The sequence below is a fragment of the Cebus imitator genome, unplaced genomic scaffold (assembly GCF_001604975.1).
Source record: "Cebus imitator isolate Cc_AM_T3 unplaced genomic scaffold, Cebus_imitator-1.0 Scaffold121, whole genome shotgun sequence".
NCBI classification, from domain to species: Eukaryota; Metazoa; Chordata; class Mammalia; order Primates; family Cebidae; genus Cebus; species Cebus imitator.
The window spans coordinates 4694331-4705929 of NW_016107436.1; the positions used below are offsets into that span (position 1 = coordinate 4694331).

Here is an 11599-nt window from a genome sequence, read left to right on the forward strand (position 1 = left end):
GTTTAATAGAATACTAGCACAGACAGTCCTCCTTTGAAAGATATAAGTGCCTATTTTTGCAGTCACTAACTGTCCTTGAAACAAGATACCTTATAGCTGCAATTCTAAGTATATTTCATTTTCAACAGGGTTAAAGGGTCATTTTCTGATCTTTAGTGACATCTCTATTAAAGATATCAACATGAAATTATAGAATTGTGTGAATTACTATTTTTCACTCTCTCAAATCCACGGCATCATCAAAATATATACAAGAGCAAGGGATAACAGAGAACCACAAATCTAGGAGATCCAATATTAAAATCAAAAGTCTAAGCAGTGCTGCTAATAGCTAGTGAACACTGAACTCAGATCTTTTGTTTTTTCAACAAACAACTCCTAATGCCCATTTACATTTAAAAAATTATACTAACGTTTCATAACTGATTTATATGTATCTATACATACACACATCCACATACAAAGTAGAGTTACATGGTATATGTGTTTAACTTAAGTGAATTAGTCACTCAGTCAAAAAAATAAGTAAACACAGGGAAACATTTTAAATACTATGAGAAATTATGCCCACCATTTAACCCAATAATTTTGTGTCCCACAGTGAACACAACATGGAAGAGACATGAATCTGCAATTGGTCTTGCATGATTTGTGTCGAGAATGCCTGATAGCACTGAGTGTCATTAGCATGTCAGTCAGTACACATTTACTGAGTGCCTATTATGTACAAGGTACTATTCCAGGCACCAGAAAAACAGGAATTTACAAAACAGACAAGAATTCCTACCCTTATAAAACGTACCTCCTACTGGAAAAGTCAGGAAATACACAAAATAAGTAAAATGTATAATGTTAATGGGAATAATGTTAAGGGAAAAAAAAAAATAAAAGAAGGTAGGCAGAGTCAAACTTTTAGAAAAAATAACCAAGGAAAGCCTCACTGAAAAGTGTCATTTGAGTAAAGACCTGAAGGAGCTGAGGCTATGAGACATGAAGATATCTGATGAAAAAGCATCCTAGGTAGAAGGAACTGTAAGGACAAATACATTGAGGCATGGTGTGCTTAGCAAGTTTAAGGAAGTAAAGAGTCAGGTAGGGCCAATGTGTGGAATGGTTGGGAGAGGCAGTGCAAGAAATGAGGGAAGAGTGGTACTGGAAAGCCAATCTATGTAAGGCCTTGTAGGCAACTATATGATCTTTGGCTTTTACTTGAATGAGTTGGGAAGCTATTAAAGGGTTTTAAACAGAGAAAAATTGTGTAATCTGATTTATATTTTAACTGGATCATTCTACATTTTTTTTTTTTTTTTAAAGCAGAGTCTCCTTCTGTTGCCCAGGCTGGAGTGCAGTGGTGCAATCCTGGCTCACTGCAACCTCTGCCTCCCAGGCTGAAGCAATTCTCCTGCCTCAGCCTCTCAAGTAGCTAGGATTACAGGCATCTGTCACAATGCCCTGCTAATTTTTATATTTTTAGTAGAGACGGGGTTTCATCATGTTGGCCAGGTTGGTCTCGAACTCCTGACCTCAAGTTGATCTGCCTGCCTTGGCCTCCCAAAGTGCTGGAATAACAGGCATGAGCATGAGCCATTGAGCATGGCCTCATTTCTACATTCTGTTAAGAACAGACCTTGGGTGGGGCTGGGAACAAGGCATGAGGCTGGAAGACCTATTAGTAGGGTACTGCAATATGCTGGTAAGAAGAGTTAGACTACTGCTATTGCTAGTAAGTAGCAGTGGTATTGGTTAGACGTACTCAGATTCTGCATATTTTTAGGTAGGGCTGTAAACAAGATTTGCTGTTTAGATGGACAAATGGGGTGTGGAAGTGAATGTGGGGTATGCAAGAAAGACAGAAGTCAAGATAACTCCAAGGTCTTCTATTTGAACAAAGGAAACAACAGAGGTACCATCTGTTGAGACAAAGAAGACTGTGGGAAGAACACATTACAGGAAGATTAGAAGCTACACTTTAGGCAGATTAAGTAGAGATGTTGAGTCTGGATACACGAATCTCATGTTGAGGGGTAAGATATAAAGTTGGAAGTTTATCAGCTTGTGTATAAAACTTAAAGCTTTAAAAGACTGGATAAGGCTCAGTGCGGTGGCTCCCACCTTATTCCTGCACTTTGGGATGCCGAGACAGGTGGATCACTTTGAGCTTAGGAATTTGAGACCAGCCTGGGTAACAGGGTGAAACTCTGTCTCTACAAAAACACATAAAATTAGCCAGGCATGCTGGCGCACAGTCCCAGTTATTCAGGAGGCTGAGACTGGGGAATTGCTTGAACCCGAGAGGCGGAGGTTGCAGAGAGCTGTAATTGCACCACTGCACTCCAACCTGGGCAACAGAGTGAGACCCTGTCTCAAAAAACAAAACATAACACAAAAAGGATGAGATCACCAAGGGAAGGTAAACAGGAAAAGAGGAGCGGTCCAGAGACTAAACCCTTGAATCACTTTTTTCCTTTTACTCTACTTCCTATATTGGCTGCCTTGCCATACCACCAGATGAGAGGGCAAGAAGTTCTGGACTCCCCATTCTCAACCCCCCGGGGTTGAGAATGGGGAGTCCAGAACTTCTTGGTCCTGCGGCAGCCTCTGTGCTCCTGACATGTCTCCATTCACATATTTTTTTACAATTAAAAAAATTGGCCAGATGCAGTGGCTAATGCCTATAATCTTAGCATTTGGGAAGGCTGAGGTGGGAGGATCACTTGAGGCTAGGAGTTTGAGGCCAGTCTGGGCAACATAGCAAAACCTTGTCTTTACGAAAAATAAAAAAAATTAGCTGGGTGTAGTGGTGTGTGCCTGTAGTCCCAGCTACTTGGGAGGTGGAGGTGGGAGGATCACTTGTGCCCAGGAGTTGGAAGATGTAGTAGGCTATGAATGTGCCACTGTACTTCAGCCTGGGTGGCAGAGCTAGACCCTGTCTCTTAAAAAAAAAAAATTGTGATAAAATTAATGTAACATAAAATTCAACATTTTGGTTTTTTAAGTTTTTTTTGAGTCTCACTTTGTTGTCTAGCCTGAGTGCAATGGCGTGATCCTGGCTCACTGCAACCTCTACCTCCATGTTCAAGAGATTCTCATGCCTCTCCACCTCCCAAATAGCTGGGAATACAGGTGTGTGCTACTATGACTGGCTAATTTTTTATATTTTAGTAGAGATGGTGCTTCACTATGCTGGCCAGGCTGATCTCAAACTCCTGGCCTCAAGTGATCTGCCTGCATCGGCCTCCCAAAGTGCTACGTTACAGACATGAGCTGCTGCATCCAGCCAAAATTCACCATTTTGAAATGTATAACTCAGTAGATTTTAGCATATTCAGATGTTGTGTGAACATTACCACTAATTCCAGAATACTTTCGTCAGCCCCACAAAAACCCTGTACCAGATCAATTTCCATATTTTAAAAAAGTTTTTCCATGATCTTTATTGAAGTATAATTTACATGCAATAAAATTTATGTTTTAAGTGTTATAATTTGATAAGTTATGACAAATACTTATGTAACCACTACCACAATCAAAATATAGAATATTTCCCTAATCTCCTGAAATACTCTCACATTTAAAGACATGAAAGGCAGCAAAGGAAACCGAGAAAGAGGAGCCGGAACGCAGAAAGATAAAAAGGAGACTTTGGGGTTGTGGAAGCCAACAGGAGAAAGTATTTCAAGGATGAAGGAATAACCAATTGTGTTAGATGCTACTGAATTGTCAAATAACTAAGGTGAGAACTGAGAATTCACCATAGAATTCAGTAATGTAGAATCACAGGTGACCTTGACAAAAGCAGCTACAGTGGAACGATAAGGGTGCAAGCTCAACTGAAGTGGGTTCAAGAGAGAATGGGAGAACATCTGGAGACAGCAAGAACAAACAACTCTTTTAAAAATTTTTTCCCGTAAAGAGAATGAGGGAGAGAGAGCAACTGGAGGGTGTTTGTATGCTAAAAGGCCTGATATAGCAGAGGGAAAAAGTGCTGATGCACAAAAGAATAGGAGAAGTGCTGATTATACACTTAAGTTAGCAAGAAAGGAGATCAAGTGTACAAGAGGAGGGACTGGCTTTAGACAGAAGTAGAAACTGTTCATCCAAAGTATAGGAGAGAAGGTGAAGAGAAAGGGCACAACAGATGCAGGTACATGGGAGCTTGAGGAAGTTCTCTTCTCATTGTTCCTCTTTTCTCAGTGAATTGGGAAGCAAGGTCTGATCATGTCAGCTAAGAGCGAGGAGAGGGGAAGTGGGTGTTGGAGGTTTCAGGGGAGAGATGTGAAGCCATCATCCAATCAGGAGATTGGTAAACCTGAATTTAAAGTAAGATCAGTCAACAGACCTGTTTTTTTCTCTCCATCAAAGTGCAGCTGGGCAGGTGCAGACATAGGAGCAGAATGGAGAGAGTTGTATTTAAACAAGGCACAGAATAAACAGAGTGAGAAGATAAGCAAGTTGAGAGAGAAAGTTGAAGGTGTAGAAAAGATGGTGATTATAATGATTAATAAAGGATTGACCCTGGAATTTAAGCTAGATAGGAATGAAATGAGGTGTAAGGAGGGAGTGAAGAACAGAAGAAAGGTGGGAGGATCAACAGGTGAGTTCAAGTCAACAGGTCCTGCTGATTTCAAAGGATTGTTGGACTAGAGAGAGGGAGCTGGAAAGAGAGGATGGAGGTGGTGGCAAAGAGAGAGAGATACTTGAAATTGAGATGATGGGGAATGAGAGGCTGAGGTAGGGAACAGGATAGGACCACCGGAAGAAAAGAAGTCAAGGATCCAAGAGGCCAGGTTATGGGAAGGATCACCTATGTGGACATAGCAATCACCAAGAATTATCACATGACTAGTAGTACTGGACAGAGTGAGAATGTGCCAGGAACTAAAAGATGCAAAGAATGAGAGGGACTGACCAAAGGATCAGAAAACACTTACAAGGAGCAGTGATGGTATGGCACAGTCTGATGACATGAGATTCAAAGATGGGATTTTTTTCAGAGAGAAGGGAGAGGGGTCTGGAAGCAGTAATGAGGATCAAGGAGGACAGTATTCTCCTTCCAGGCTCAGTGGTACAAAAGAAAAACAGAAATTGGTCAGAAGTTCAGAGGGTTACAGGGGAAGCAACATCTTTAGAGGAGAGACAGGTTTCCAGCTAAGCAAGTATATTGGAGCAGAAGCTGAGGAATGTAAGGGATTTTGTGGATGATTGACCATAAGTCCTGGAAGCCACAATGAAATAGTTTAAAGATATATATTTTTGGTTTAGCGTGTCTCACACTAAATGCATACCTACTGTTTCATCTAGCACTCAAGTAAAGAAACAGCAATCTGTTTTATAGCAGAAAGAAAAACCAGGTGAACATATTAAAAAATAATTTGCCTCTAACATGGTGTCTTAAGGATTTTCATAAATAATTTTGTTTATATTTAACTGTTACCATAAGTAATGATTTTTGAACTTAAACCTCTACTTCTCCCCAACCTCTCCACACATGTAGCATAACCATATAGCACCTTGAAGTATTATCTGTTCTTAGTGTGTACCTTGTAAGGGTCCTCAGGGTCTACCCAGGCCACATGAAACATATGACGAATTTCTTCTGCCAGTCCAATTCTTGCTCCACTGTTGGCTGCTACGTAGATGCGTGGAATACCTTCTGCCCTGGCAAGTTCAGAAGCTCTGAGAAATAACAAATCCTCTTGAGGCCCAAAGGACCCAATTCGGTATGTGATGTCATTGCCAATAACAATGATATCTCGGCCTTCTGGATATTCAGGACTTTTAAGGGTCATTTTCCAAGCTACCATACCAATCTGGAAAGGCATAAATAAACAAATGATCAAAAGTTTCTTACATGCAGAATTTTTTTCAGGTTCCTTGAAGGTATCAGAACATACCTAGGCACAGCCATTATGTAAAGATATACATTGCTAAAGAGCCAAACTCTCTGTAGGAAACTACAAAAAACATTCTAGTATACCGCTAGGTTATGCTGAGAAGAGCTGGTCTACTGTGTATTTCAAAACTATCTCAGTTCCTTCTTTGGGCCTGCTCAAACCAAAATCTAAATGCACTCAGGATACATGTGGAATGACAGGGCACTGTGATTAAATCTAGAATTCTCCTTTTACTGCCCTATATACGAAGACACTGATATGGTTTGGATGCTTGTCCTCTCCAAATCTCATGTTGCGATGTGATCCCTAATATTAGAGGTGGGGCCTGGTGTGGGTCATGGGGTGGATCCCTCATGAATGGCTTGGTGCCCTCCTCTGCTCTGAGTTCATACTAGATGTGGTTTGAAAGAGTGTGGCCTTTTGTGGGTGAAAGCAATCATGAAGAGAGTGCTATGAAAGTCTTGGGCACACTACAAGAGTACAAGGTAGTAGATTGCTGCTTGCCCACCCCCAAATGACACATGCTGCACTTCTATGGTATGCACATCTTTGCACCTAATCATGTCATGCCAAGTCCCACCTCTAGTACTTGGTATCTCAGCTAAAGAAGATAAGAAGTCTTCAGGGAAAATTGTCTACTCTGGGTAGGTATTTGAGAAATCCCCACTGCAGGTGAAGAAATCTGGCATCCGGCTACACTACGACTCCCGTAGCAGCATCCACAACATGTACTGGGTACCAGGACTTGACGACCATGGGCACTGTCATCCAGTGCTAGTGAGATATGGGCCCCCAGCATCACACACGGACCCACTCCATCCAGATTATAAAGGTGGAGACTGCGGCCAGCAAGTGCTGCCAGCTGGTGGCCAAGCAGCTCCATGACGCCAAGATCGAGTTCCCACTGCCCCACCAGGTCCTGCACGGCTCTCACCCAGGTGTGACTCAAATAAACTCAGAAAAAAGAAAGAAAATAAAAGGAACAGTGTGGCACCTTGCCCTTCACTTTTCTCTTGCTTCCTCTCTCACCATGTAATGTGCTGGGTCCCCCTTCACCTTCCTCCAAGATCATAAGCTACCTGAGACCCCTAACGGAAGCCCAATAGATACAGTTGCCATGCTTATACAGCCTGCAGAACCAATGAGCCAAAATAAACTTTTCTTTATAAATCACCCAGTATCAGGCATTCCTTCATAGCAACACAAATGGACTAACACAGACACCATTTCCATCTTTTATGACATTCGTTCCAAGAAACCTTCAACACACAAGGAAGCAGAAAGAGGATCACTTCTCATGGACTGTACACTTTTCATGATCCAGGCTCCTTGTGCTCTCCTCCAGCATTTAATAGAATCATAGCAACACTCTGTACTGGTTTGTCTCAGGTATGTTCATTCCATTTCTGCAAGAATTTACTAATGTTCAACACTGCGTCCTTGGGAGGAGCTCTTGCTTTCTCCCAGCACCAGAAAACCAAAGGATGCAAAGAACTAATCTCTTGCTGCACTATGATATGTAAATCTCTGCTCTCTGTTCAGCAGCATCTGGCCAGCTACACAAATAAATGATACTGACTTAAAAGGCAGAGGTGACATGTCTCTTCCCAAACCCTCATAGCCCTCTCCTGTTTTAATCCCCTTCTATATGAGAACTAGTCAATCCTTCTACTTGCATATTTGCTAGTTCCATTTCTTTTCTGTTCACTTGTACTCTAGTTACAGCTGTAGTTTTTCATGTCTGCCTGTCTGTTTCCCCTATACCTAGATAAGTAATGTTTTCCATTCTTTTTCCCCCCTCTCTTTCTGTCTCTCGCCCCCCTCGTCGCCCCCACCACTTGCTACCAAACACAAAGCCTATCAGATGAACATCCCTGGTTCTGCCTAATAGAGCCCAGCCACATCTGCAGCCTTGGTCCCTCATCCCCAGGCTGGTGCATATCACCTCATTGGGGAGCTGGACATCAAGAAGGGCCATTAACAGATGTAAATAGCAGCATCCCTGGAAAGCCACATGCATCACCCAGACTCCACCGGGCCAGTGCTCATAAGCTCTGAGTACACATTCCTCAATCCAATTGCATATCCACTGTAATCAGGCTGGTTGAAGCATGCTATACAGCTATTTGTGATTCTCAGCATTAAGAAATACATATATGAAACACCCACAGATAAATATAAGCTATTTAATATATCATACCATTGGCCAAATACAAATCAAAATGGATATAATACACAGAAAAAAATCCAATCACTTTCTGAGATAAAGTATTACTCTATCTACTCATTAAAGACAGAGAAAGGAAGGAAAAATAGATCATTCAAAAAATAGCACAGAGAAAACTTAAATAGCAGGATAATTTTGGTTGTATTTTTTTAAGAAGCTAGTTAATATAATGCCTGTATGAGGAGAAATATTTTATCAGCTTTTCACATGCCCCTCTAACCCCAAATCTCTTTTGTTTTTCAGGAAGGAAAAGCTATTACCTGTCAATTTTCCTCTAAATGCACTTGTAGTTAGAAAGATTGGGTTTTACACCAAATTTTATGATATATTAACCTTAGCAACCTAGGCCAGAAGCAGTGAGACACAAGCCCTGAAGAATCTACTTCAGCATTTGTGTGCTAATGTAAACACTGTGACCATGTGGCGCTGGGCAGGCAAATAATACTCTTATCTTTCATTACTACCTGGGGACTCTAACTGTGTCACTTGGGCAGTGAGTTCAGCAACTGGCTAGGTCATTATGCTTGCAATATTGACTTCTAATTAGGTGTCAACACAGCAGCACCAAGAACACACTACTCTTTATCAAAGTCTCTCCAAAGTGTGTTACTCATCGACCACCCGCTCCCATCTTAAAAAGTACCATTACAGAATGGAGAGCGCTATCCCAGTCTCAGTACAGCAAGATTCCTGATTGGAAGACATTCAGTTTTGAAGCAGCATGATGGACAAATATCTAAGAAATCATCTATTATTCAATTTACATTAAAATTTAGATTTCACTGCTAATCAAAGGATAGGGCATATAAAGGTAAACATGGGCTTTGGAGTCCAACAAACTTAGATCCAAATCCAGGCGCTATCACTTACATTAACTGTGTGATCTTGAGAAAATTATTTAACTTCACTGAGTTTCAATCTCCCCACATGTGAAATTAAGAAAATAATACCCATGGGGGCCAGCCAAGGTGGCTTACTCCTGAATTCCCAGCAGTTTGGGAGGCTGAGGCAGGCGTGTCACAAGGTCAGGAGTTCTAGACCAGCCTGGCCAACATGGCCAAACGTCATCTCTACTAAAAATACAAAAATTAGCTGGGCATGGTGGCAGGCACCTGTAATCCCAGCTACTTGTGAGGCTGAGGCAGGAGAATCACTTGAACCCAGGAGGCAGAGGTTGCAGTGAGCCGAGATTGTGCCATCGCACTCCAGCCTGGGTGACAAGAGCAAGAAAGAAGAAAATAAGACATAAAAACTTTGTCTTTATCTCTCCTCTCACTCTGTCTGAATCTTGCCCATTCCAAAAGTTTCATTCAAATTCCATTTCCTCAGTAAAGCTTCTCCCAGCCTAAAATAATTCCTCTCCTTTTTGATTTCCTACTAAGACCTCTAAGATATATATATATATATTGGAGACAGGGTCTCTCTCTGTCACCCAAGCTGGAGTATAGTGGCACAATCTTGGCTCACTGAAACCTCTGCCACCCTGGGCTCAAGGCAATCCTCCCATCTCAGCCTCCTGAATAACTGGGACTACAGGCTTGTACTACCACACTTGGCCAATTTTTGCATTCTTCTATAGAGCCAGGATTTCACCATGTTGTCCAGGCTGGTCTCGAACTCCTGGCCTCAAGCCATCCTCCCGCCTCAGCCTCCCAAAGTCCTGGGGGGATTACAGGTGTGAGCCACCTTGCCCAGCCTGAGAATTCTTCTGATAACTGATCATATGCTGCCTAGGATTGCTTTTGGCTTATGATCTTGAACCATTATATCATCTTTTCTAGTGCTTCCCAGGAACACTACACATAATATGGGAATAACAAATGCTTGCTAGTTCCAGAGTCTTTTTACTTTTTTTCTTTCCATTTAATTTAATTTTTTTTTTCTTAGAGACAGAGTCTCGCTCTGTCGCCCAGGCTGGAGAGCAGTGGTGCAATTTCGGCTCACTGCAACCTCTGCCTCCCAGGTTGAAGTCATTCTCCTGTCTCAGCCTCCTGTTGCTGGGACTACAGGTGCCTGTCACCATGCCTGGCTAATTTTTTTGTATTTTTAGTAGAGATAGGGTTTCACCATATTGGCCAGGCTGGTCTTGAACTCTTGATCTTGTGATGCGCCTACCTTGGTCCACCAAAGTGCTGGGATTACAGGCATTAGCCTGGGACCACAGGGGTGTGCCACCACCATGCTCATATTAAACTAGTACAGAGCCTGGCATACAAAAGCCCTCAAATGGTAGCTATTATTAACTCAAAGGCAGCCATTATTATTGCCATGAGGAAACTGAGGCACAAATGAATTAAGTAACTTGTCCTTATAGCTAACGAGAATTGTTTATTTTTTTTTGAGACGGAGTCTCACTCTGTCGCCCAGGTTGGAGTGCCGTGGTGCAATCCCAGCTCACTGCAACCTCTGCCTCCTAGGTTCAAGCAATTCTCCTGCCTCAGCCTTCTGAGTAGCTGGGATTACAGGTGCAGGCCACCATGGCCAGCTAATGTTTTTTTTTTTTTTTTAAGTAGAGATGGGATTTCACCATGTTGGCCAGTCTGGTCTCAAACTCCTGACCTTGTGATCCGCCCTCTTCAGCCCCACAAAGTATTTATTTTTAAAAAGAAGATTCACATAGACAAATGATATTTTCTTGTTTTTTGTTTGTTTTTAGGTTTTGGAGGTTTTTTTATTGAGACAGTGTCTCAGGCTGTCACCCAGGCTGGAGTGCAGTGGAGAGATCCTGGCTTGGTGCAATCTCTGCCCAGGCTGGAAATGCAGTGGTACAATCTTGGCATGCTGAAACCTCCACCTCTTGGGTTCAAGTGATTATCCTGCCTCAGACTACCAAGTAGCTAGGATTACAGGCACATACTACCATGCCCAGCTAATTTTTTGTATTTTTAGTAGAGACAGGATTTCACCATGTTGGACAGGCTGGTCTTGAACCACTGACCTCAGGTGATCCACCTGCCTCAGCCTCCCAAAGTGCTAGGATTATAGGTGTGAGCCAACAAGCCTAGCCAAGAAATGGTATTTTGTTTTTGTTTTTGTTTTTGTTTTTTTTGAGACGGAGTTTCGCTCTTCTCACCCAGGCTGGAGTGCAATGGCACCATCTCAGCTCACCGCAACCTCCCCTCCTGGGTTCAAGCAATTCTCCTGCCTCAGCCTCCCGAGTAGTTGGGATTACAGGACGTGTGCCACCATGCCCAGCTAATTTTTTTGTGTGTTTTTAGTAGAGATGGGCGCGGTGGCTCACACCTGTAATCCCAGCTCTTTGGGAGGCTGAGGCGGGCGGATCACAAGAGCAAGAGATTGAGATCATCCTGGCCAACATGATGAAATCCCGTCTCTACTAAAAATACAAAAATTAGCCAGGCGTGGTGGCACACGCCTGTAGTCCCAGCTACTCCGGAGGCTGAGATGGAAAAATCGCTTGAACCTGGGAGATGGAGGTTGCAGCGAACAGAGATTGCGTCACCGCACTGCAGCCTGG

The 11599-nt window shown here is 42.5% G+C and overlaps 1 protein-coding gene across 9 annotated transcripts in view; it reads right to left on the reverse strand.

The window, feature by feature from the left end:
• The window catches only part of ACACA (acetyl-CoA carboxylase alpha), a 324534-nt gene that overhangs the window by 69366 nt on the left and 243569 nt on the right, over positions 1-11599 (reverse strand). For all 9 annotated transcript variants that reach the window (XM_017539866.2, XM_037742496.1, XM_037742495.1 and 6 more), the window contains one exon: positions 5541-5810. In XM_017539866.2, the coding sequence (XP_017395355.1) occupies positions 5541-5810 (270 nt within the window). The remainder of the gene's footprint in view (positions 1-5540; positions 5811-11599) is intronic.